A 27,990-nucleotide genomic window follows, 5' to 3' on the forward strand; every position below is an offset into this window, starting at 1 on the left:
GTTGAGGAGAAGAACGGACTGCTTTGATTGTGCACATCAACTGACAGGTGTCTGGTGTGATCATGGGTTGCTTGGATGCGAGCAGCTGTTTTGTGAGACGTTTCAAGGTAAGTCCCTTTCGTTGAACGTTTCGTTTTAGTTGAAAATATAAGAATTTGATGAATTTACTCAAAATGATAAGTTAACAAAAAAATAACTTCTCAAGTTATAATAATCATGCCTTCGTCTATCAACAATTGAGATGATCAAAATGATTACAATTCTGCTCATTGGCTCAAGAATCACCAGTAAGAGCTATGTTTGGTGTTAGCGATTGTATTTAATGTTAGCTTTTCACGAAAAATGGCATTCCAACGTCATCTGGCCTTAAGAAAAGTGTAGCAAATTCATTAAAACTTGTCTGCCAACATTTTCCGCCCATTTGTCACGTCCCAGGGCCAGAAATTCCCCACCGTTCGGTTCGCTCACAAATGTTGCAGCGTAAGCACTTTTCTGGTTCATTAGCTTTCCGGTTAGTGTGTCTTTTGATCCTTCATTCTCGTGGGATAAGCAGTTCCCAGGCGCTTTGGTGTCGTCCAACAACCCACGGCCTCTGAACGTCGTGGAGGATGTTTTCTGGAATCTGAGTTATTCGTGATGTTGTATATTGAGATTGAAGAGCTGGTTTAGATAAAAATCGCATTCAAATGATTGCTCTAGACGCATTATATTTATCTGTTTGTCTATGCGCACAATGAATTGTCTTATAAGTCAATATCATCAATTTAATTTGATTTGTCTGCTATTATTTCGATGCTTTATGTTTACATATATTTTTGAATTACCAAATGAATATTTATGATATAGAAAAACGAAAAGCGATAGCATAGCTTTTGGAAAAAAAATGATCAAACAACAAAAAATCAAACATTAACTTGAAAATTGGGTTTTATTTAATATGCACTTAAAACATATTCATATAATGATACCACTTCCATTGTTTGCATAAGCGTGTCTATTGAGATCAAAGAATTTTATCAAATATCATTTAGAACCTGGGTGCAAGTAATTGAACTAAACAGGAATGAAATCATCATCCCATATTCACGTGTGTTGAGCTTATCATGGAGGTCTCCGCAGTCAGAAGTATGAGTTAACCGTGTCGACTGCATTCCATTTCCACTCGAATGCTCTTCAGCCTCATATTCGTTCGTGATGACATTGCGGCATCAGGCTGGATGCTTTCCCCCAGCTAGTGGCCTTTTTCAGAAACACCGAAATCGAAATATTCAGAGCGCACTCACGTTGCCGGTTTGGGCGCGTATTTTTGAGCGACCTCACGATGCATCCACGTGCACGGGGATGGATTCGAATATTTCAATTTCTCCGGCACGTAATTGCATTCCGGCTCGTTACCGGTTGCAGCGGACCCTCCCCGAAGAGTCACGGTGATGCGAAGTTAAGCAGCCGGTGCCATGTGATTAATTTGCTAGCACATGCCTGATGCACTGTGCCGATGGTTTTCGATCTGCTGAAAAAGGGAATGTGCATTTTATGTCGACAGATGGCAGTGAAGATTTCCGTCTTCGTCGGGTTGGTTCTCATAATTAAACGCAGATTGGATCGGTGGTGAGATGGGTCTTTTTGACCTGCGAACCAAACATGCATTGGCTCATTTTCATTTGCCCCCAAAATTGGGTCAATCCCGGGGAAACTAATGTGATTCATTTACTTCCCGGGTTGGGGGCTCGCAGTTTATCGTGACAAAAAAACACACACATAAAGCAAACCTACGCCATGCACGCCGAGCGATCCAATTTGCTGGCGAACATAATTTCGTCCTTTTGCGAGGAACTCATAATAACGAGCCGAAATAAAAAGCGACCGCAACCGACCGCTGGGCTACGTGCAGAAATGATTGCCAGTAATTTATGGGCAATTTGAGCAAATCCTTGCATTGCCAGCTCCGGGCGGCCAGAGGACGAAGTGATGACGTTCTCGTGGTCATGGTTGAACGGGCGTCTTGCAGCGACACCGACGAGCGGATCTGTTAGGGGAGAGTTTTAGTGCAATTGGTGGTGAAAGTAGAACCCTGGAGGAGCATCGCGGTTACGACTCCAGAAGTTCTGTGCTCCGCCCATGCGCGAGGAAATGGAGCTGATGTATTTGGGTTAATTTTTTAATTCGTACCTTTGAGAGAAGCTTTTTGCTTCAGATGGATGGAAAAAAAGGAGGACAGTTTTAGGTTCGGTTTTTTTTTCGCCAACAATGCACTGGCTAGTGTTCTGATATTCGTAACGACGTTTGTGGGCTTCATCATGCTGTATTACATCGTAATATGTACCCTCGGCGGCAGTTCATCGTACGAGTAACGCCGGGTTGATGGAGCAAGCCTCCGGCACGATGCAATCATGCCGCTACGTGTTTACTTTGTGGGGTTGCTCTTAGAGCTGCTTCCGCTCGAATAATCCCACTCGGTATCACGCGGATGCACCGAGCGCACCGGCAAGAAATTACGGACCACGGGGGTCAATTCCCGTGCTCAGTCGTACAATGTCATGCGAATGTTGGAATTGTGAGCATTAATCTTCCCCGGGCTTCGGGAAATACGTCTCTAGTACCATAAGAGCCGCTCGAAGCCGGCTCATAATTTCAAACGCAACTCGGCAGCACCACAGCTCCGTCATAGTTTGGCGTGCATGCATCACACGCCACCTGGGTACGTGCAGAAAATATGACGTGATGAAATTCCCATTAATCTAGAATGTATTCATTTGCGCCGTGAAGACACGCCTCGACGATGGGTTGGGTAGGAAGAACTTCTATTCTGGCCCTGGAAGCTGACTTTTGCTGGATCAAAGTTTCCACCTTTATTCGCACCTCCGTTCGGATTACCGTGTGGTTTGATCATTCCGCCATTACTGCACGTGCCGGTGCCACAGTTGGATGGCAGGGATTCAAATTAATCCCTCCGAAAAGCTTGCCCCAGGCGCAACCCGTCAAGGTGCACGGAAGGGCTCTTTAATTATGGTCGGCTGCAGTGTGCGAGCCAACGTGCCCTCAACCGCATGCGAATCGGGTTGGGTTACTCTGACACTCGTCGGGATTCTGCTGAAGGTCATTCGAACCTTCCGGGACGGCGATCACGTTGTTGGGTTGGATTTATGTTTCCCGCGTACGAGCTAGGAACCTGGGAATCTAACAGAGAACTAGAGCATGAGTGGCAGCGCGGTGGCATCTCGTGATGCATATGATGCGTATAATCGGTGATTTTACGGTTGAATCTGCTGGACTGCTTCGGTTGAAAGCAGATCCATGGCTATGTGAAATAGCATCGTGCAATTCTGCGAATTAATTAGCTCTGCTTCATACGAGTAAAGCCGAATAAGGTGCACAAATCATGAAACATTTCAGAATTAGCCGCTTCCAAAAGGACAAAGTTTAATAAATTACGAGAAATTGACTACTGAATAGGCATAGGCAGGAAGCATGTTATATTTTATAAATTGCCGGACTGCTTTTGTAGAGCTTCAAGGGAAATAGTGCTTTCGACTCTCTTTCACATTTGAATACCATGAATTGAAATAATTTGGCTATGTCGCCGTACAAATATGTTCTTTTATTGAAATTTGAAACATGTCATTTATATTCTCATCAAATTGTGTGTTATGTTTATGTGATAAAATTTCTTTACTTAGCAATTAAACAGTAGAAACCAAAAAGAGGATTGAGCAATTTAATAGCCTAAACAAAATACTTCAATAAATATGTAATTCAAAATAACAATAACACTGATTTTTGGATGAAAATATATCCCAAAAGAGCTTCCTATTTTCCATGAAGTAAAAATTTCTCCAGTACAAAAAAAAACATATCAATATGGGCTATTTTTATTGCAGTTAACATGTAACTGATTAATTGCATAGAACAGCGGCACAATAAAAACGCGAATAACTCCACCATGTTCCATCCCCTGACACGAAAAGTCCGCGAGATCTTCATGCATAGCGTTACGCAAACGTATATGAACCGTGATAAGGTTCCCCCCAACGGCGTGAAGCAAATCTTCATTCTTCTGCCCATATTTATCCCACTGGCAGCGGAAAGCTACCCAAGAATGCCACCGGGTTTCGGTGTGCCCGAAAATGGACATCCCGAAAACTATTTCGACCCCATCCGGCATCCGAATGTGTGTGCGCGCGCGCCCAAGACGTAGCGTAACGGGCGGACCATAAATATTCATTATGTGTAATTTTTGCGACTGCCATCGATTACCGTCTCGGTCTATTATCGTAACTGTACAGTTGCCCCACGTCGGATTGATAGCGTGCAGTCAAGAGGTTGTGTGGGATTTCTGCGAAGAACAATCAACCCCGTGTTGCAGGACGAGAAACCGAACAGCCAAACGCGGCGTTGCGGACAACTTCGAAGTCATTCTTCGATTCATCGATGCGGTTGCCCCGCGGACCGAACTGAAGCTGCTGGAGTTCTTTCAATTTTCGGGCCAAAACAACTTCGAAGGCCAGAGGAAATGGAATGCCGTTTCCAGGGGCACAGGGCACCGAGATCACTGTCCAGGCAGTGTAAACACATCATTATTGATTGGTTTTGGATGAGCCCTTTCAGGGCATTCGGGGTCCGCGGTCCACCATTCAGAATCCGTGCTGGCAACGTGAACATGAGAATGACGTGCTAAGTTTGAGCTTTTATTTCTCGTTGCTTCTGTGCGATTGTCCCACCTGCATACGGTTGTTGTGTTTTTGTTCGTCTTTATTTTTGCGAGTGCTACAACCGTGTCCGTGTGATGCCGATTGGCAGCTCCACAGGATCAAATGCTTCAGTATGCAGAGAAGTTCCGCTGCCGAACGCGAAATGCACCTCTTCCTTTGTAATGAGAGGTCATTAAAGTTTCGCGCTGCATTGCGGATGCAGTCGTCCGGGCGACGTTGAAATGTAAGCCGTTTTCCCCGAGTGCTAAATGCAACTGAATTCCCTGTAACGGGTCTGTGATGTTGATAAGAGATGTGGAACTTTTCAGCAGCTTTGCTCGAGTTTTGTCTGTACAGGTAATTAACGGTGAGGTAATTGGTTTACACGATGGACACTTTGGAGTGGACTGGGAGAGCACTTGAGTTAACTACACGTTTACGAATAAAATAATTCTAATGACTTCGAGATGGCTTCATCAAATGCAACGAAATGTTAACGTGGCATATTGTGCCAAAATGGCAACACGTAGTTTATGAAAAGAATATGGTAAATTAAATTTGAATAGGTGTTCTAAAACCATATCTTTTTAAATAGACTTCAGTAAAGGATGATAAGATCATACTCATTATTTTACTCTAGTTTTCCGTTGCTATTTGTAAAGTACCTCTAATAATAATTTCTAATATTAATTTGTATTACTAATAGTTTTTCTTCTTATATTGGTTTTTAATTTAAAAAAGGTAACAACCAATAAATATAAATGTGAAAATGCAGCCTAATACATCTAACTGCATGCTCTTGGAATTGCTGATCAGATGCGATCTTCTGACTGAAAAGGATGGGTTTCGTTTCTTAACAGGCCGTCTGTGTTGTGTGCCATCTTAAGATTAGAGGTTCGCATTAGTCATCAGGCGACCAGAAGCTACATCCACATTAGAAAGCATGTTCTCTTTGCGATATTAAGCACAAATGGAACTCAGATTAGATCTGCTGCGTACCGGTGCAAATCTCTGACACTCGATCTGAAACGGTTCACAAACTGGCGACGTGATCCGTTCGTTTGCCAATCACCTAATCGATCCTTGGGCACACGCACGACCATGGCCATCGATAGCTAGGGAAAGGGCCACACTCGCACACGAAATGTGAGCGTTTAGAAACCGATCACCCGCGCTGGAACATCGGCAAAGGACGCTGGCTTTAGGAGTGCACATCAATCACGGAGGTCGTACACTCAAACTCCACAAAACTCACAGACGTCCCTGACACAGGCCGAGACTGAATGGTTGGTGAAGGTCCGCTCCAAAACTGTCGGCTTTTGAGGTGCCCGTTTGTGGTAACGTCAAACGGAAGTACCCGGTCTGGTAGCAGCCTCTCGCAGTCAGTCGCGAAGATTCACCGGCCATGGTGCAGTTTGATTGGCATGCATTCTGCGGATCCTGATCCTCACGTTTTGTACGCCCATTGCTCTACCAACGTAGTGTCAATCAGATGCCCGCTTATCTGGACCAAACGATCTGGTAGCCCTTTTCCGACCAGAAGAGGCAGTTTGCTTCAACCAGGGAAGTCCAGTTTTTGCTCGCTTCCAAGTCGCCTGATTAGCGTACGGAGATTCGGGAACGTTCTGCCGGGACAGTGCGATATACGGGCTTGAGCTTGGGGCGGGTTTAATTGAGCGAATAAACCGACGGTCGGGTCCGGTGTCAACGCCAGGTGACTTGATTTATGGGATCGCCACGATCGCACCGATCGTAAAGGGCGGTGTCCCTTCGGCAGCAGCACTATAGGGGTGCGTGTCGTCGCGAAAATAGTGAGTGAATTAAAAATAACACAAAACAGCAAACTCGCTCGAGAGTGCGTGCGCGAGTTATCTCCCGGCTCTGGTTCACTTTGCGTGGCAGCCGCCCAAAGGGCCGTAGATATTATTTAATTAATGCCTGTTGTCGCGTGGTCCATGACGCACCGGAACCCACCGAGTTGCGAAGCTACTCGACTTATCGCCCAGCTCATTCGAAGGTTCTCCCTTCGCAAGACATCAGGATGTCTTTCAGGCCTTTAGAAGGGCAGCACTACGCCACACACCGTGTGCACCTGCGGTTGAAGACGATATGATTTTAAATGGGGTAATTTAGAGGAATAATTGCACATCCTCGGGGCTGTGGATTTTACCAGAGTCTACATTTTAATCCCCGCATCCTGCGGGAAGCTGTAAGAAGCGATAAGCAAAGGCCCCGTGCGTGCGAACGTTCACCATCCGTCTCGTGGCCATATTAATTGACGTAGATTGCATAGTTAGCGTGCGATTGAACGACAACGTCCGTAGTTGTAGTTCTGGTGGAGTGGCGTCGACGATCCCTAGAACGGATCGTTGGAAAAGAGTTTCTTAATGACGACTCGGACGGGACGCCAACGCGCATTTCGCGAACGCGTTTTCCGTGGGCGAGCATCCTTCGTGCGAGAATTAATGCACAGGTAGAAGCGTCAAATGATTGCCATTTATGTAAGAACTCCGAATCTTCCCGAGGCCGGTTACATCACGCTGAAGCTGGTTGGATTTTTCTGGCCGATGATGGGTTTTTCCCACCCCAGTGGTCGACCACCTACACCTGGTCGGGTCAACGAAACGTAACCGAGGCATTGGACGCGATGAAAAATTAGACCCCCAAAATTCTGCCTGTCGATTTTTTAGTGGTGTTCAATTAGCGAAACGTGTTTGAATGGGGTTTGTAAAGTGCGTTCAAAGCAGCTTTTAGCTAATTTTTCACACCAAGCTGGAGCTGAGTCGACCGAAGATGACTATGGTGGTTGCAAAAAGGCGCATTTCGATAAGGCTGGAGGTTTTCTTAGCAGATCAATTATTTTAAATTGTATATTTCACTTAATTAATCTTTCCCAATTTTCACAAATGATTTTAAAATAATTATTTGTAGAATAACAGTGAAATAATGCTTATCTCAAAACAATTTTATTGGGTCATTGAAAAATTTATGATAAACAAATAAATAAGATAAAATGTTCTACAATATGAAATCTTATCTTAATGTTGAAATATCATACCGTACGTTGACACTTTTTCATCGTCAAAAGGTCATACAACATATTTTAATTTGTTGATGATGCTTTTAAGGCAAAGTTTCATAATGTAAACGTACTCAAACGCTTTATACCGCTATCGTTTTTATTGTTCGATTAAAGACACACACACAGCCAAATTTTACAGCCGTTCCAGGCGGCAATAGACGGGTGCGTTATGAAATTCGCCACTAAGCCCAGCCAGAGTTTGTGCACCTCCGGTCGCAGTGGAAGACATTCCGCTGGGAGCACTTCGAGTCCGGACGATCGGCGCGGATTTTATTTGTCCGATGACCTTATCGTCGACTCCCACATGCGTCCGAAATGCTCCGAAAAATAAAACAAAAATCCGTAATAAAATAAAAAGAAGTGTGTGCAGCCCGGCTGAGCGAAAGCTGCTCCCACCGCGGCGCTAAGCAGTTGCGATCGTTTACTAATACGAAAATAAGCCGTGCTTTTTGCCACCCAGACGCTCGGTTCAGGGCACGCGTGGTTAGGCTTGAGCCGGAGCACGGATGGGCGGTAATTTGGACACTAAATGGCAGCTGCTCATCAAATTGTGTCTGCGATTGAGCTGAAATGTTTAGCTTCACAGTATGATGAGCTCGTAGGCCGGTAGTCCGTAAAAGGAAACACTAGGTCTCTGTGATGCTCCAGGCGGCGTTTAGCTGAGTTACGGATGAAGACAAGCCGTCATGAGCTCCGACACATAAGTGCTTGAAGTTGTTCTGATGCTGCAATGACTAAGCTCATTGGAAACTGTTTTGGAATAATTCACGGGGGTTGGGTCTAATTGCACATGTCGAACATGAATCATAAAACTATATGTAATTTGAAGATAATTCGAAAATTTCTTCTTATCCATCTTTCTTCTGATTAATTCTAGTCTTATAAATCAATTATTTCATTATTTTAGATACTTTTTTTTAAATTGCAAAAAGTTTATTTATTTCTTTATTTATTCTTTCAACAAACTGGATTTGTTAAAATTTCAAACTTGAAGCTTTTTTTATTAAGCTTTAAATATAAACTATAAAACAATTTCATGAGAGGGTTCTCTACATAACGTTTTATTCAAAACCTAACGCAGCTTATAAATCCAGTTTATAAATAGTGTTGAACAAATTAAATTGAAAAATATAAAACAATATTCAATGAAGCCAGAATAACTATTTGCTGATCTTGAGTAAAAGAAAAAAAGAACAGCATTCTAAATAATTTGAAAATAAACGCTTTCCAGAATTCTTCTATAATTCTGTTATTTAATTCTTCTATACATACATAAAAAAATAAATTATATATTCTGTTCACTTTACCTATTTTCCTGCTTTTGCAAGATCTATTTCTTGTAGTAACTTTTTAAAACTTTTTCAATAACCTTGTTACTTATTGTTAATCTGCTGAACTAATAGTTCCATCTGTCAAAACATTCTTGCCCTAATCTATAATTACCACCTCACCAGAGCATCAGAGCCACCTCCGAAATCCATTCCCATTCCGAACAGTAGTTTCAAATCCCACAAAGTTGATCCTCGAAATCGATCCCCCCCACCTTCAACCCAGAGCATAAAACCCTCGTGAGTGCTGGCGATCCACCGCCAAAAAAATCACGTCCCCCACTCGACGAAAAACGCTTCACCTTCCTACATCACCCACCACCCCCCCCCCCATGAGTTAAATCTGTGGAGGGACAAAAAACGCTTCAACGATCTCGTGCCAATGCGTGAGCGCTCGTGCGATCGCAAGCGCGCGCATAAGCCTGCGCCTGTGCGAGTTCCACGAGGTTAGCGTTACACGCAGGTACGTCCAAACCGGGCGCATGATCATCGTAACAGCCCGTGGGCAGCGTCGGTGGGACCGTAGAAAATGGAAATGTTGCCAATCTTCCCGCCAGTAACGGCGTAACGGTCGTATCGTGCGGATCGGTCTGCGAGAGTGCTTTCGTGAGCTCGTGATCGCGCGCACCGAGTTTTCCTGCGCGCACGCGCCTTGTGAGTGGTCCAGCTTTGGGTTCTGGACCTCAGAACAGGACACTCTGTGCCATCCCTCGTTCAGCTTTCCAGCCACCTTCAGGGGGGGTTCTTCCTGCAGGATATAAAAAGATCGGCTACCGGGTGCATGGGATGCAGTCGTTTCCCGCGATCAAAGGCCGTCAGATCGTCAGAACGCAGGAATAGCGCGCTGTTCTGGTGCATTCTCGAACGGGGGAGAGAAAAAGGAAACAAAAGGTGCGCTACTTCAGCTACGGGTGGTGCATGATGTGCCGAACCTCGAACGTTTACCGTGTCGTGTAGTGTTTTGTGCGCGGAATGTGCGAATCTTCCTAGGTGTATCCGTGGGCTGCGATCCGTTGGAACCTCACCTAGTTTGGGCTGCGAACGCAAACCGTGGGCATACCTCAGATACGGAACCAAAACCGCCCAGCGAAATAGTGTGTCGGTTGTGTGTGCTTTGCCGGTAGAACTTCATCCCCCTTAGGGGAGGCGTACGAGCGGCATCAATTCGCGGAAAGCAACGCTAGATCCGGTAGCGTCGGTGCACGCAAGTGCGATTCGCAAAACCGATTGCACCGATAGGTAATTGTGAAGCCACACAACGGGTGCTGACGGTTCCCGAGCATCATCCGAGCTGATTGATCGCTGTCAATATGTCACCGTGTGGGTACTTAGCGTCGGCGCTGGTAAGTGATCGTACCGTGTGATGAGCGTGAATAAAGCGCCACCGTTGACGCGACCTGCACCACGTGTGGGGTTGCTTAGTGTAAAGAGCGTGTTTCCGCGATTCGGAGGTAAAAGGTCAAGATATTACCGGGGACGCAAGGGTGAAGTGAAACAACAACAAAAACCACCCCATCCCCCAGTGGGGATGGCCACTCCACCAACACACAGCTCGGAAGTGTGAGGGATGCGATAAGCGGGTCCCGCGTGTGTGCCATGTTACGCCACCGCGTTAAGAGGCGCGAACGAAATGGCCGAAAAAAAAAACATGCGCACGGGCCTGCACACACACACACGTGGGGTGCGACATTTTGTTAGCCGGTGGTTCGGTGGGCTCGGTTTCAACAGCTTACAGGCTTTACGGCGATGACACTCGCCGATGGTCCGAGGTCAGATTCAAATTCGGGCTCCACGCTATGGCGATAAACAAAAACGCACGAGCCACCGGGCGAGAGACTCCTGCCGTGGAGGAGTCGCCGAGAGCGATTTGGCTTTTTCATCCCCCCCACCGTTTACAGCCCGGTGTGTGTGCGTTTTTTTTGTTTTGCTCCATCCACCGCCTAAGCATCTCCCCGGACGAGCGACAATCAATTATGCAATCGAACAAACGCGCCTCGAACGCTCGCTAAGGGTGACTCGTGGGGTGCCGATCGGTTGGGATTGGCTTTGGGGTTTGAATTTTTAGCGCACTTCACGTTTGGGCGATGCGTACCACCGGAGATGCACCGAGGACGTTGGTTGTTCGTTTGTCGAAGGGCAAGCGAAAGGGCCCCGTCTCGTTGCAGTGGTTCGTTATTTTTTGCGCCACGCTGCACACGTCCTAATGCGTCGAGCTAATATTTTAGAAAGGATTGCAGTTGGGGAGGATTGCTGATTGCCGATTGCTGCGGTACGGTCGGCTGTCGTGGGAATGGTGTTGATATTGACGGTTGTTTTTCGCCGTTGATCTAATTAGCGGTTTATCTCTGTCTAATTGTGACGCTTACTGCAGTGAATTGATGTTGCATTTCGATTGCAAATGGAATACGTAGGTGAGTGCATTATGAAATTTTGTTGTGAGCAGTTATGGTTGTCATTTGTTTTACATGAACCGATGGAAGCTTTTTTTTAATTTTCATTGGAATCGGCACATTCACATGTGTGACATACACTAAAATGGATAATTCATCAGTTTCCAAAAAAGTTGATTGTTTTGAACGCTACGATATTGAGCATTACTTAACGGATGGTTGATGGCTTAAAATCAGACTAAAGCTATTTAACTGATAATCCGTTGGAATTATGAAAGGAGCAATGATCTATAATTTCCGATAAAAAATAACAATAACTGTATAAAAAAGTTAATTGATTTCATTTTTAACATTTTTAATGAACACACTTCGTCAACTTGCATGTACAAAACGTTGAAGATAATTTTTTAAATCACATGTTTTCTTATTCAAGCGAACACGATTCCTTACTATCCACTGTTTTTATGAAGCCATAAAACCATTTTGCTTAATATAAGATTAAACTATTTTGCTTAATAATAGGATAATATAGGATAATCAACATGATTTAAGCTTTTCAAGGAGACGAATGATATAGTAAAAAATATGTTTAAAATTTCAAAATATATGATAGGATTTAAAATTTTTTTTTGTGATTTTAATTACGTTTTTTTTTTACTATTTGCTATTACTATTAAGTTTTATTTTGCAAGAAATATCAATCGATGTATTATATTCACAATGTAAATATTCACAATGTAATTTTTATATAATTGGTTTTAACATTTTCTTTTCCAAAAAAATGTTTATGATTCAAATTATTTTATGTTTTATGAAAATTTTAACCAATTTCTAAATCAATTTAAATTATTTCTCAAATTAATTTAATCTTATCTGCATTGCTTGATCGCCTTGAAGTAATAACGGAATAAAATATTTTCCAAGTATAAATGAACACCTAACCTAAAAGCTAGTTGATACACTCTTAACAGCGAAACAGCCCCAAGCAATACACCCCCGCAGGCAGGAAACGAATCCGTCCCAGCGCGAACAGACATTTGATAGAACCCGGAACACAGTAACGATCGCGTTAGCATTTCACAAAAGACCATCGTTGGCATCCCATACGTGCCTTGTAACTGGATAGTCGACACGATTTAGTGGCCTTTAGTGCGAGCATGCATTGAGCAGCAGGGGCACACAAAAAGGCCAACGATGGAAAGAAACAGTTGACATATGCTTCAACGCGTCTTTTCGAGGTTATCACAAAGCAGGCGGGATTTGTGAGGGCAATTTGTTTTTCTCTCTCACCAAGCTCATACCGCTTCCTAAAGGGTGTGTGGCGTTTTGTGCAACCTTCACGGCAGTGGAATTATCTACTAATTTTGCGCCATTAAACCCCGCTGGCGGCCTATTGACATTGGCACCCGTGAAACACCGGTACGCACAACATGCGCCATTGACTGCCCGTGAGCATCAGCTGATTGTGCCGGCACCGAGACGAAGTTCGCTGGGAATCAGCTGCTTGTGAAAATTGGCAGGAAAGCAAAAAAATTACTACACCCCCTCCGGTCGTTCGGCTAGTGCGAAACATATCCAACAGATCAGTGGGGTCAGTTACCCGTGGTAGCTTTTGTTAAATGGTTTACAAACGACCTGTCGGTGTTATTGAAAATTATTTAAATGATCGACTGCGCTGGGGTTGGCACGTTTGTCATTATCTCTCGCTGCCCGGGCGAACGGGTGTCAAATTCTCATCGTCCAGCCACCGGCGTGCGTTGGGTGGTTGTCGAATGCCTTTACGCACGTTTCACGCATTGTTTGCTTGCGTGTGCCGGTTGTCGAGAAGGGTCGCGCGCTTCCGCTATGCTATCGGGGGAAACCACCACCGAGGCTCTTTCGAGGGCGACATGGTTATGGGTTTCTTTGCGCGTGCTTTATTCGCTTCCCTAATTTCGCCTGAGGGTGGCTCAGTATGCGTTGTATCATCGCCTAAAGAGATTAGCAAAAGCTTATCCAATTGTGCCACAAAAACCTCGAGGTGCTCCCAATTAAAAGGTGCACCGGTTGGGTGGGGATAATCCAGTTTGTTCGTAAAAAAAGTGCGAAATCGAGCAATCGCGAGATGGTTATGACGTCTAGCGTTCCCTGGGAACCCTGGGAAATGGGCCTCCACAATCAAGAAAGCTCTCGAGATGGCTCCGGGGTCGGAGCCAGAATAAAGCTCGCCTGGGGCTGTAATTGTCGCTCAACAACGAATTGCCCTCCAGCCAGCGAAGGTGTGTTTGTTCATTTTCGTTTCAAATTTTGAGAAGACCATGGGCTCACCTTTACGACAAATTACTCAAACGTATACGGCGCTTAATCAAGATCGTTACCGACCGGTACCGGTTCACCGATTTACAGCCGTTTGTGCCATCATCACGTCAATCGGCTTCGTGCGTGAGGTGTCGATGGATGGGTTTGCTTCATTTTTCATTTCCAACTCCACCGAAAATGCCATTCCGACAGGCAGCATCCGCACGCGTCATCGCGCGTTTGTCGCGTTTTTGGGAGGGTGATCAAGCACCCGCTCAGTGCTTCGCGGGATGATTCAAGGTTGCGTAGTGTCGCTTGGCCTCTGGGAGCTGTTGATCGAGGTGGTTTCACGCGAAATGATAAAACTACACTTTGAAGTGTCAGCAAACAAACGGTTGCCGGTGGATCGGGAGGCACTTATCCCAACGGGTGATACCGATCGGCCGGAACGGCCATATTAGGAGAGTGTTTGTGCGAATTACGAACGCGAAATGTGACGATTTGGGAACGGCGCATCGGCGTGAAGTTTGTTTGCTTTTGCCTGCGAGGCTTCTTTCGCAGGCGGCCCGCGAGAGAATGCACGGACCACCGTGTGGCCGTGGATGGTTAGTCACACTCAGGACTCGTGGGTATTTGACAATGGCGATGGAAGGCGCCGTGTCGTCCCCGAGCGGACCAATTCAACGTGCCGCGTGCCGATAGAGACGCGGTGATATAGATAAATGTGAAGGATAAACCGGCTGGCGAACGGCAGTGCCGTGTGTGTTGCGTTATGTTGCTGCCGCGAGTTTGCCTCGCGAGGGAGGTGAATATAACGCTGCCTGAATGCCGCCACACGGGTAGATGGGGTGGACAAAAACCGGACAAACGGATCCACAATTGGGCAATTATTTGTTTCAATAACAACACTTTTGCCAAACACTTTTTGGTTGTTTGATTTTGCATGGTTGGACTCGGTGAGCATTTGGACGTGTAAATTGGTTTCAATGTTTTGTACCTTTTTAGACTAAATTGTCGTGTTTTTTCGGCCTTGAAATAGTTCATTAAACAGTGTTATTAAAGATTTATTTTATATTTTTATAATCTGCTTTTTTTGGTCCACGAAATAAATTCATTGATAAAAATGAATATTTCTCTGCTCACGAATGAATGAATATTTCTCTGCGGGGTTTTCTTCAAAAAAAAAACAAATCAAATCTCTTTTCGGCAATCCGTGACGCACCTGAGCAGACGCATCCGCACAAAAAAGTTTTCTACTTACCACTCACTCATCTCCAAAAGGCAGCCAGACATATCAAGTACACCGGAACGCTTCCCCTAAGCACAGCAAAAGCTTCAGCTTCGGAAAATTCCCTTCGGCCTTTACCTCCTTTAAGCGTGGCATTACGGCAAGTTAATCCTGTGACGCGATGAAGCCAAACACTCTTGGTCGATAGCGCCCTATTCGGTTACCTTGCCAAACGGGGACGGTACAGAACGAGAGAACTGTAATTGATTTACGTGCCAAATGATTCAAACTTTTGCGTGGACACCGTTACAGTACGAACGGTAGAACAGAAAGCTAACCGGTAATATTGGATAATTCGGTTAGGAGGAAACTGTCGCCTTCGATATCGCCATCTGAGACATTTATTATGCAGGGGTAATAGTATCGTGCGACGCCAGACTTATTTCGATCTCAGGCAAGGTCTTATCTTTCTCCATGATAAAGAACCATGCTTTGTCAGCGTGTTTAGTGGGAGGAAACTTCGGCAAGGATGATAGCAAAGTTCATTGAAGGATGGTATTCCTTTAATGCGGTAGAGAAATCACCGCTATTTCTGTACGGTGATCTGTACGGATTTATCTTGAAACAGTACGAAACATTTTATTGCTAATAAATCTCACTCCGAAATATGAAGTTATCTTATTGTTTCAAGCATCCTAAAGCTTAATGCTGACAAAAACAAGTTTACTGTACAGCAATTATCTAATTATAAAAAGTTGTTCGAATAGATTGTATTATATCACAATTTAAAGTAGATTATTCGAGTATTATACCACAATTTAAAGTAAAGAAAAAGAAAAAAAACACAAAGAGAAAAAGAAAGATGAGAACAGACAAAAAATGTAAAAGACTAGTCGTTGGTTCATATTGGTTTCTATGATTAGAAACAGTAAATGAACATGATCAAAAAAACATCATTAAATGATCGATAAATAAAATGACTCTCACATGTCCTTACATTTGACCAATTTTATATCAAACTAGGTTTAGTTATTTGTGTATGATTTTGCTTCATTTCGATATAGCTTTTTCACCATTCAAGGGTAGCAAAAAAAAAAGCAAAAAGGGTTTCCAAATAAATTCAGGTTAACAATTCTGTCGAGTACTCATCACGGTCAACAACTTCCCACGCAGGGAACATACAGATAATTCTGCCTTGGATTGGATTGATGTTAAAATTTTAGAAACATACGTGCCTAAAAGTTGCTAACGTTTTGCAATTGGGTTCTGACGCTTCCAGCTCAATGTTATTCATACAGAACAATCCACAGCCGTGGAATGGAATAAATTACGCACCACCCCGTTCGCGATGGTCCGAATGATTCATTGAGCAGCCATCGCCATTTCGTTAAGCTCTCCAAAGCACAACGATAGGCCGTTTAGTTTGGAGCTGGACATTACGTCACGTAAATCCCGCATCCCTTAAAAGCAGCACCAAAACGGAAACGTTTAGCTTCCAAGGCCTGACGGATTAGCGAAGCGAGGGGTATTTGGTTTGATATTTTTGTATATCAAATATTTCACCATCGATCCCGTTGGTTGTGCCATCCCGGATCGACCCTGGGGGCGATAAAATTCATACTAGCAGCAATTTTGGGGACACTTTCTTGTCAACAGCTTTAACGGCCGCTTGGTTTAGGTACAAGCGGGTGCAATGTTTGTTCAGGGGACTAAGCAAAACAGTGAAGTTGGATTACAGAATATGGGGCAAATGGCATAATAAAGCTTTTACTGAGCTGTTGAAAGCAAAATGATTATGCAAAAACAAAAGCAAAGCAAAAAACTCGTTGTGCTAGGACTTTCGTTTAGTGTTTCATCTTTTTATCACCCTGAAACAAAACAAAAAATCAACCACGAAAACTGGGGAATCTAATTGGCCATTTAATTGTGCTCACACAGCATGCTGACCTATAATTGAGGAACATTACTTTAGCGTGAGCTTTAGCCAAAGTAGGCCATTCTGTTTATGTTGGTTGTTGGCGTTTTTTTCACATACAGCTGATTACATGGCCGTTTTATTAATAGTATGTTTATCATTTATATAGTCTAATAATATCATGACATTGTTCCATATTAATTTCAAATTATTCAAACTGTCAACGAATTTTTCTGGGTAATATACGCAAGATATCTTCTAACGATAAAATAAGTAATGATAATATATAGTATAATATATCTATTTACATTATAAAACACCTTTTAATGAGAGGATAAATGCGATTATAATTCCGAGGATTATTAATATCGAGTAGGAATTATACAAATTACTACCAGTTCGTTTGCTTGTTTGCTTATTTGTGAATAAAAAATGCAAGAAGTACTATAATATGTTACATACTCCTTCAGTACTATTTTTTCAACGCTGTATTTCGTAGAAGCTTTGCATCGTTGCTCTGAAGCCACCGACCCATGATATATTTTAGCAAACGACATGAAAGTGTGTGCCCTTTGTTTGTTTTTGCTGCTCCTTTCATAAACTTGGGAGGGAATTTAAAAAGCATTCCCGGAATGTCGAGCTTCGGTAGCGGTAAACACACCACAATCGTCCCTTTTGAGTGGTGTGGCAGCGAAAAAAAAACGATCATACGGACAATGAAGCGACAGCAAGCGCTTCCTAGAGGCGTATCGCGCTCCGAAAAAGAGCCGCACAAGCCAATTACTTTTCGCTGGCTGGATGCTGACCAGTTGGTCGTCGAAACGGATGGCGTTGACCATCGTTCGGTGTAGTGTCGAGAATATATCGTCTATTTTTACGGTGGTCTCCGTACGTGGTACGACTCGTGGTTAAGTACTGTCGAAAGCAGTGAGCCTTTAGGGCCAAACGAAGCGCTCGCAGCGAACCGTTCGAAGGAAAAATGCAGCAAATTAAGCAACACTGCAGTTCGGTTGGGGGCGAACGAAAAAAATCATCGGGAAACAAGCGCGTGGTAATCACACGCTGACCAGAACCTTGTGCGAGCAAACATGGTGATCAAATAGAACACGGCCGTGCTGCTTGTTTGCCGTTCGAATGCAGCTATTAAGAACGTGCCGTTCGGAATAATGCTCAGCCAACGAGTCCATCCCATCCGAGAGTCCATCCTTCCGGTTCAGTGCGACGGCACTCGAAAGTTAATCGATTTTTCTATCTTTCGTCCGAATGGAATAGCAGCATAATCGTGTTACTACACACGGCATAAACTTGAGCTTTGTGTTTCCTTTCGGTTCTTCTCTTTTGGTACCGTGTATGGAATTCACAACACACCAGCAGTACGAAGTAGCGTTTTCCAAAGCCACTTAGTGCCTTTTTTCTGTGCTTGTCTTCGACGAAGTTACGTCCATTTGGATGGGCCCCCGGATAGAAGTACGGCTACAAAGGTGCGAGATTTTAATTGAATTAAAATGTACTACGTATCTGTCGTCGGATATGATGCTCACAGGACACCGGTTTATTTTTTTCCATAGCATTGTGTTAATTAAATGCAACCAAAGGACATCGCCACAAGCTGGCCGGTAATGTTGATGCATACTTTGTGCAAAAGGGTAAACTTATCGGAGCGATGGGGAATGAGTGTTGATCATGTGTTTGGTTTGAGTGGGTGGTGGAATTTCAATAAAGTAAATGGGCTTTATTTATCTTGGCAGGTTAAATTTTATCTGTTGTGGTACGGAATAGTGTATGTAAGGTCTGTATTGAAATAATGAAATGATGAGAAGTATGCTACATAAAATACATAATGATGAGTCTTTTTTTAATAACTTTGATCTATGTGTTTTAGGTCATACTTTATAGGTTATTGAAAGTGATATAATAGTTAAATATAAAAAGTTTATATATATGAATCAAAAAACTTGTTCAAGAAATATTCAACTCCTTTGTCATTTGCACATGTGCAAGAACTTAACTAAAATATACGATTTGCTAAGCATATATTAAGTACGCATAGAGCAATCATATTAGTAAATAATAATAAAAAAAATTTCATTAAATTTAATTAAGTAGATCTTACTATTTTTATGGTCAACTACAATAAATACAACGATTGTGGAAGCACTATTGAGGATTGTCCTTTTTTACGAATGCTTCAGAATAACCTTCTTTGATTACCTTTCATGCTTATCAATTGGCGCAAGTGATATATTTGGTCCACGTGCTGCTCAGTCTCGATCGAAGAATTATTTGCGTTCAGCAAAAGATGTTATGAAGCACCTAATTTATCTAATTCATTGGACAGAAAATACTTGGAATGAAATTATTTCAGCATTATAAATTGATTGGTATCGGCTAGAAGTTGAAGAGCATGACGTGCAATTAGCAACTTTTCGGAAGACGATCAACCATACTTTCCACGTAGAGAATGTAATTTAATATGGTATTGATGTGTTTTGTGATTTTCTCATGATTCTTAAACCTGCTGACCACTATTGATACACAAATTATTTAAAGCTCTTCATAAAATCATTTAATTCGATGCTTTGTGAGTTGGAATTAATACGCGTAATGGAAATGAGCTTGGAAAAGATCTTGGTTCCTTTTATAAATAATTTCATTCATGGAAGAAGTTGTTATATCAAATGTAATCAATGTCATTTTCTTGTAATCGTTAATGTGATAGTGAAAATTCTACTGTTTTTTTTAATGCAGACACTACATGCTTCTCCCTGAATGTATTTCGATCCTTAGACTAAGTGTCTTATCGGGCATTGTTTGAAAGCTTGATAGACGAATAATACAAGCATGAAATAAGTGTGTGGATGAATATATCATATTTTTTGAAACTGATATCATGATTACCCGCAGAAGAGAACATTTTTAGGTGTCCTTGTAAGGAGTAAGCAAAATCTCCATGGAAATTATTATTAGCAGATATTTCAACGCAACAATGCCGCTCGCCAGACTATCGCATTTTTAGACCAGATTATCTTACAAACCTTTTTATGCGGGATTCGCTATACATGCCGATCCGTTCTCATCCGTCGGCATAACGCACTTATCCCTCCTCGAAACTAGACCGGCAAAACATACCAAATGAAGTCACATCCTTGATAGCTGTTGTTGCTTATGAAACGGTTGTCTGGGGGTTTTCGAATCCGGCAAAGGATATACGTGAGCGCTAGATTCAACCGGTGGATTAGGCTATCACCACTTCGGTTGAAACACCAACCAAAGTAAGCGATGTTTTTGTTTTTAGATGCTCCAGTTCTTTCCCTCGCTAGATTTTTTCCCCTGTTTTTATCGCTGTGTCGAGCGCTCAGTATGTGCATTAGATTTCCATTTTCCTTTTCCCACTTTTGATGTGGGTTGGAGTGAAAACTTTGAAACGGGTCTAAATTGAGTCGACAACATCTTGGAGGTTTTCTGAAATCGTATGCAAACAGCACTCGAATGCGAAGAGAAAAAAAAGCAAACCCTGTGGGGAAATGGACTTCGCTGGCTCGTTCCCTCAGAGAGCAACGAGCTAGAAAGAATCCTTATGCTGAAGTACCCCCGGTTCGCGGCTCCTGTGAAGATTTTGCTGTTTCAAGGGTTATCGCGCCGGCTTAGAACCAGACAGGTTTTTGATTTGCAACACCACGGAAGCATACATCGCTCGGTGACGAGTGTGTGCGAACACTTTGACTTATTTCGAACCAAGTCTGCCATTGAGGGCTGTCAGTTGCGTGATGAAAAAGGGCACCAAACTGGATGGTGACGGATTTAAATGATTTACGTTGAAAGGGTTTATCAGAACAATAACGGTGGAAGAACATCGTAATGGCATTTAAGGATTCCTACGGAGACTTTGCGCTATTTTTGGTCTTTCATTGCGGCTATAAAAGCAACTTCCAACAAACTTTCCACTTGATGCATTCACCTTCGTATGGATTCAGCTTCATATTTTGAGCTTTTTGCAAGAATTATTTTTGCAATAGCAGCTTTAAAAATAACTTCGCCTCTGACCCTTGTCAGTAGATTATCGATCATCAAACCCGAGCCAACCCTTCATGTCCCACTCGGCGTGCCAAATGCATTTGATGGAAGATATTTGAAATGAAATTAGGGCCATATGGTGTCGTTTGTGCTTCGTTTTTCTTGCAACGCACAGATAAACGACTCTCGAACTCGAATGCTCCATCAAGGGGAGGTTGAAATCACAGTTCTTACGTGGATTTGCGGAGCTGCCGAGGCACCTCCACAAAGCGAAACAATGGCCCAAGTCGATTGCGTTTATCCACGCTGGTTATACCGGCTCTCAGAACGCGCGTCTCAACAAACGCCGGCATCTAACGATCCGAGGACAATCAACGTCAACGCGGCGCGATTTGATCGCTGAAACAAAAAAAAAGACACACACAATTGTATGTCAACAACGGCGGGATTTCGTTTCCAGCAACTGTCACTTCCGAAACAAATAAGAAAAAAACTAACGGAGGGAAAAAGAGAACGGAAAATGTCAGGTTGTTGGCGCCCGGCGAGAGGTGAGGGTTTCCATCGTTACGATGGGGAGTTACGAAGCCGGAATGCGGTGATTGTATCGAATGGGATGGCGCGCTTTCTGGAGGACATCCTTTACTCATGGGATGCTTGATCTGCAATAAATTTATTAAACGTTTATCATTGCCGAGTGAAGCGCCTTGCCGGCTTCAGCGAAAACAAATTGGAACGGCGTCTTGGCTCTTTTCAAGCGAATAATGGTTCAGTTTGGCTTGTTTTTATTGGTTAAGCGTAAATATATCAGTTGCTGCTTGAATATTGGCACCGGTAATTGGAATCAATTGTGGCAATATCGAAATGAATATTTATCTCGTTTAAGAAGAGTTGATTTTCTTGAACGATCGTGTTTTAGTGCTTAAATGCATAACCTTAATAATACATAAGCTTATAAGAAGCTATAATTATGTGTTTTAATACTCGACTGTATACTCGAGAAGTTAAAATTATGTTTTTAATGGATTTTTTTATGGGTTTATTAATGGGTTCCGAATATTCATAGTTTTTAGAAATTGTCAGAAATTACAAAAAGTCTGTTTCAAAAATGGGATCAAAAAATATGTCTAGATAATTACAACTAGTTTAAGATTATTGAATCCTTCATTAATGCATCAAATAGTCTTATAAAGCTTTAGAAGCTTTCTAAAACGCATTAAAACAAACAAAATAAACAAGCTACGATGGCACATGTAAAAGAAAAGCTATTTCAAATGCGCACCATTTAGTGATACCGTTTATCCAGGAGCACAGCAATAAAATTTCAGCAATAATCCGCAATCTGAATAAATTCACTATCACTGTGCCATCGATTTAAAGATCTACTATCAACATGTGTTTTCCACCGATGCCGTATAAGTGCATCCGCTTTCGTTTTATCAATGAACCTGAAGGCATTGTTAAAGCGTGTGAAAATGTCATAAAGTGGCATGCCGTTTGCCCGGAGGGTGTGGTTTGATACACATGGTTTATTTCAGTACTTGGAACTATCTGGCATCGTGCAAATATATGAACTTAAAGTGTTTAACGAGCTTAAAGTGCGAAACAGTGAGCTGGGAAGCATGGGGAATTTATTGGAGTGCTTTAGCTGCCGCGTGCTATTGAACACATGGCACGCTATTGAACTTCATGAACGAATGCATAAAATTCGGAGAATTCGGAAAAATAACTACACGCAAAATGCTTTACGTTGTTATGTTTACATTTTTGCGCTTCGTATTAATACAGGATGCCTCGAGGGTCGTAAAAACAGCTTTCGGAATCCGTAATTACAGAGAATTGTGTTTTGTTTTGTATGCAGTTCCCGTATTTCCTTCTTGCCATGTTTATATTATCATTTGTTTTAGATATCACCAACAGATTTGCATTAAAATTAAATATTACCGTATTAACAGGTCCTGGTGTTGGTTGCCAGCACTATGCGCGCGGAACAGGAAGTGATAGTAGCGATTGACGAACCAGGAAAAACCCAGTACCATGAAGCGAATTTCAACACAAGTAAGCCTAGCGAAATGCACGATCTAGCTGTGCGCATTAACATTTGAAAACATTGTCCTTAATCGACAGGCTCGTACCAGTACGGCTATGAAGTGGGACCAAATGGTCAGTTCCATCATGAAACCCGCGGACCTGACGGTGTCACTTACGGATGTTACGGTTACATAGATCCTAATGGACAGCTCCGAGTGACGCATTACGTGGCCGATACCCATGGCTATCGGGTGGTGGAACCGAACCGTCCCGTTGAAATTTTCGTCGACGCTCCTACCCAGTACAGCAAGTAAGTGTGTAGTGGATGAGCATGAAATGTGGCAAATAGCGCAGGATAATAACGCCTGAAACGATCGTCCCCAGTTCCATATCGGAGGATGAGCCAGCGCGAGAAAGACGCCGTGGAGAGCTACGACCCTGGACGGAGCTTTATCTGCCGAAGGGATGCGGGATGTTCCCTGGAGGAATGCGCCCGGATGGGCCTCAGTCAGGTGGTAACCCACCACCGGGTAAGTACGGGAGTGGGTTTGCTTTCGGTTTTTTTGGTGTGGCAAAACACTGCGGCAGGCTTAGACACACCAGACGTAGCGAGCACTTAGTCACAGCACGATGTTTACTCTTGTTTTGCACACATTTCTGTAGCACCAACAAATCCCAGCACCGGTGGAAGTGGCGGCTCACAAGGTAGAGACTGGAAATCTGTATTAATAATTTTTTATTTTAGGTTTTAACGCAAGTTCAATATTTTATAGGAAGTAAACCTCCCAATCAAGGACACGGGCAAGGTCAAGGGCAGGGACAAGGGCAAGGGCAGGGACAAGGGCAGGGACAAGGGCAGGGACAAGGGCAAGGACAATGGCAAGGCCAAGGGCAAGGACAAGGACAGGGGCAGTGGCAAGGACAAGGACAAGGACAGGGACAAAACCAAGGACAGGGACAAAATCAAGGACAGGGACAAAATCAAGGACAAGGACAAAACCAAGGACAGGGACAAGGGCAAGGGCAGGGACAATGGCAAGGGCAGGGGCAAAACCAAGGACAGGGACAAGGGCAAGGACAAGGGCAAGGACAAGGGCAAGGACAAGGGCAAGGACAGGGACAATGGCAAGGGCAGGGTCAGGGTCAGGGTCAAGGACAGGGACAAGGACAAGGACAAGGGCAGGGTCAGGGTCAGGGTCAGGGTCAAGGACAATGGCAAGGGCAAGGGCAGGGACAAAACCAGGGTCAAGGCCAAGGTCAAGGACAATGGCAAGGGCAAGGACAAGGCCAAGGGCAAGGACAGGGGCAGGGTCAGGGACAAGGACAATGGCAAGGACAAGGACAAGGTCAAGGTAATAGGCCAGGGCAAGGACAAGGACAGGTACAAGGCCAAGGGCAAGGACAAACCCAAAAGCCTGGACAAGGCCAAGGCCAAACGCAATTGCAAGGACAAGGCCAAGGGCAGGAACAGGGTTCTGGACCAAGTCAAGGCCAGACTCAAGGACAAGGTCAAGGACAAGTCCAACGGCCAGGTCAAGGTCCAACACAAGGCCAAGGTCAATGGCAAGGCCAAGGGCAGAAACCTGGACAAGGGCAGGGTCAAGTACAGGGACAGAGCCAGGGACAGGCACAGGGGCAAGGTCAACGTCCTGGGCAAAATCAAGGCCAAGGACAGGGCCAGCTGCAAGGGCAAGGGCAGCGACCAGGCCAAGGACAAACACAAGGGCAAGGTCAGGGTCAACAGTCTGGTCAAAACCAGGGGCAAGGTCAACATCAAGGTGAACACCAGGGGCAACATCAGGGTTCGCTAGGGTCTATTAATCATCAAGGACAAAACCAGGGCAGCCACCAAGGTGTGCATGGCGGTCAACATCAAGGACAACATCAAGGATCACACCAGGGACCGATCAGCTCCGGACAACATCAAGGGCAACATCAGGGAAGTCATCAAGGTGCCAACGGAGAGCATCAAGGTCAACACCAAGGTTCACACCAGGGACCTATCAGCTCGGGACAGCATCAGGGCCAGCATCAAGGTAGCCACCAAGGATCGAGCGGTGAGCACCAAGGCCAACATCAAGGTTCGCATCAGGGACCGATCAGCTCCGGTGAACACCAGTCACAGCATCAGGGTAGTCATCAAGGAATTAGCAGCGGCCAGCATCAGGGACAGCATCAGGGTTTTCATCAAGGCTTGACTGGATCGAACTCACATCAGGGACAACACCAGGGAAGCCATCAAGGAATTGGTAGCGGTCAAAGTCAGGTAGTTGAAGCTCTTCTGCCAGCGGGTGAAAGTCACATACTGACGCGATCATTTGACGCAGGGAGAACATCAGCATCAACATCAAGGACCGATCACCAGTGGTCAACATCAGGGCAGCCATCAAGGTAGCCATCAAGGGTTATCACAAGGCGAGTTCCAGGGACAACATCAAGGGCAGCATCAGAAGCCGATCAGTGGAAACAAGGAGGAACACAACCTGCAAGTTCAAGTGTCTTGGGGACAGCAAGGCCAAGGTCAGGAAGGCCAAGGACAACAAGGACAGACTCAAGGACAGAACCAAGGACAGTCCCAGGGTCAGAACCAGGGTCAGTCTCAAGGACAGGGACAAAATCAAGGACAGTCCCAAGGACAGGGTCAGAACCAGGGACAGTCTCAAGGACAAGGACAATCGCAGGGTCAGTCCCAAGGACAGGGTCAACGTCCCCCACAAGGAGGTAAAGTATGCTGCCACCGGGTGCGCAAGCATCCAATCATAACCACACGTTTTCGATCAATGATCTACCTCGTTACATGCAGTTTAACGTTTGGTGCAAGTTGTAGTGGACAAACTACCTAACACGTGTGAATAATCGATTCGCTGCCTGACTCTAACAAACGTTGTTGACTAATCGAACACAAACATTTCACACATGTTTCTATTCCACCCAACCGCCATCGCACGTACACGCACATCCGCTGACATGCTGACACACACGCGCACACGCGCACACACACACACACATCAACAAACACGCAAACACTCGCCAGTACAATTCGGGATCGGGTTTAAGCCGGGAAATGGGGGCCTGCAGGCAATGTTGGGCCTGGGTGGATCGCACGGTAAATACCTGCCGCTAAGTATACCGCATCACGCCGGCAAACCACTACTCGCAACTGACCACATACTAATGAACGATCCTCCGTCGGTTGATCGGTGCACGATCATCGACAAAATGGCAGGTGGCGTATCGCTGGGAGCGACTGTGTCGACGGCTGGTATTGGCGCATCGGCCAACACCACGCATACAGGCCCGAACCACAGTGTGGCCGGTGGAATCGGTGCCACCGTGGATACTTCGGCAGGAGTTCACGTGAGTGCTGGCGCTAATGCATCCGCCAGTGTCCTGGGAGCGTCCGTTGAGCACATGCACGGTTCCAGCGTCTCGATAACGCCCGATGGGGTTGAGCTGTCACACGGTGGACACAACGCGATCGATGGCCCGCAGGTGACCGTCGCCGGAACCGTCGGTGTGGCGGTTGGCGTCGAAGCAGGTTTGCTAGGTACCGCTCTCAATCATACCGGGCACGTTTCGGTCGGTGGTGTCGACGTAAGTAGCGCCACGACGGTGGGCGCAGGAATCGAGGCCAATCACACGTCGATCGGGCTGGGCGCACAGCTAACGCACACTGGCAGTATTTCGATTCCAACCGTCGGACCAGGTAGTATGTCTCACCAAACGTCTAACTCGCTGACGACGCATCCGAAACCGTTGCTGGTGTTGGGAGCTTGAGGTCCTTTTGCTGAGAAGACGCTCAGCTCGCGTAGTGGGACTTTAGTGCATGATTATTCATACATTGGTGCTTGAAGTGTGCTTTAATCGAAACCTTACTGATGGGTGTTCTGTTTTCACAGGTTTCCCGGTAGGACCAACTACAACTGAGAGGCCACCGGAGTCCACTTCAAGCACGCCAGTGCCAGGATCTCCGGGTACCGCCATTGGAGTGTATCCACCAACGAAACCGATCGATACCAGCTCACCACCGGCATCGTCCTCGTCACCACCATCTGGAGGTGATGGAACACCTCCAAACTACCAGATAGCCGTGTCACAGTACCCATACTTCTTCTTGCCGTACCCATTCCCACCACCGAACGTGCCCCAAGCACCGTGTAACTGTCCAGCGGACCAACAAGGCCAACAGCAGGGCCAGCAGCATCAACCGGCCGGCTATCTGGGCTTCATTCCGGTGCTCTACGTTCCCAACTGCCACGCCCAGAAGAGTGGATTGCCGGCGAACTTCAACTGGCCTGCACCGGCTCCACCGGAAGGGTTCGGCCAGCCGCTGGAAGACCTGCCTGCTCAGAGGTTGTTCCAGAAACCCGACGGTAGCTGGGTGTTGCAGCGCGCTCGTAACCGCTCTCGGCGTCTTCGTGGTCGACGGCCAGTTGCCCAGCGACTTCTCGGCGAGGGTGTGCCTGGGAAGAAGTAGAGCTCACCCGTCAGCTCCAGAGTGGGATGCATGAAAGAATACTCATTTTATTATAAGCCCATCTACTTTTTTTTTTAGTAAACTTAATTCACTTCATTTAAACAGGATGCTGGTTACAACGAGAAAAGCGCAACACAAATAACCATCCGAGGCATGCCTAGGAGCACGGTTCACGTGGTAGTGTTGCTCGTTTGATAACAGGGCAGACACTGCAGGGCACCGTCTTCCGGTAGGGAAGATATTTATGGAACCGTTCGTAAGATGCATTCGTTTTTCCTCTTGCCACTGTGATTAGATTAATTCATCAAAACAAACACGAGAAGGAAAGCGCAAAGGCAATGGTTTAAATGAATTCGACAGAGGGTGCTTTTTGAACGCAATGATAACAAAATAAAGCAGGTAGATTGAATTCTTGCCCACGTTCGTGATAGAAGGTATAAAAATTCGTAAGACATTTGTGCTACAGGGAACTAGTGTTCAACACACGTAGTGTACGATACGTTTCCCTATTGCAGGATATTATAACTTATTTAAGTATTATGAGGCATAATCAAGCATAAAAT

At 44.7% G+C, this 27,990-nt stretch overlaps 1 protein-coding gene across 1 annotated transcript; it reads left to right on the top strand.

The window, feature by feature from the left end:
- The first annotated feature begins 62 nt into the window (after positions 1–62).
- On the top strand, positions 63–27,988 carry LOC128726545 (hornerin-like). The gene is made up of 10 exons (XM_053820363.1): positions 63–107; positions 22,875–22,977; positions 23,047–23,260; positions 23,335–23,480; positions 23,614–23,655; positions 23,724–25,216; positions 25,278–25,671; positions 25,985–26,056; positions 26,177–26,656; positions 26,862–27,988. Exons 1-10 carry the CDS (start codon positions 63–65, stop codon positions 27,425–27,427), a joined length of 3,555 nt encoding a protein of 1,184 aa, XP_053676338.1. The 3' UTR covers positions 27,428–27,988.
- The last annotated feature ends 2 nt before the right edge of the window (positions 27,989–27,990 follow it).

This window comes from Anopheles nili, chromosome 2, assembly GCF_943737925.1.
Source record: "Anopheles nili chromosome 2, idAnoNiliSN_F5_01, whole genome shotgun sequence".
Taxonomy (NCBI): domain Eukaryota; kingdom Metazoa; phylum Arthropoda; class Insecta; order Diptera; family Culicidae; genus Anopheles; species Anopheles nili.

Excerpts from the sequence above, each read along its gene's own strand:
- LOC128726545 (XM_053820363.1), top strand. The coding sequence starts at position 63 with ATGGGTTGCTTGGATGCGAGCAGCTGTTTTGTGAGACGTTTCAAG. Across the intron at positions 25,217-25,277 it reads TTGGTAGCGGTCAAAGTCAG|GGAGAACATCAGCATCAACA; the intron begins GTAGTTGAAGCT and ends CATTTGACGCAG. Across the intron at positions 26,057-26,176 it reads GGGCCTGGGTGGATCGCACG|GTGGCGTATCGCTGGGAGCG; the intron begins GTAAATACCTGC and ends ACAAAATGGCAG.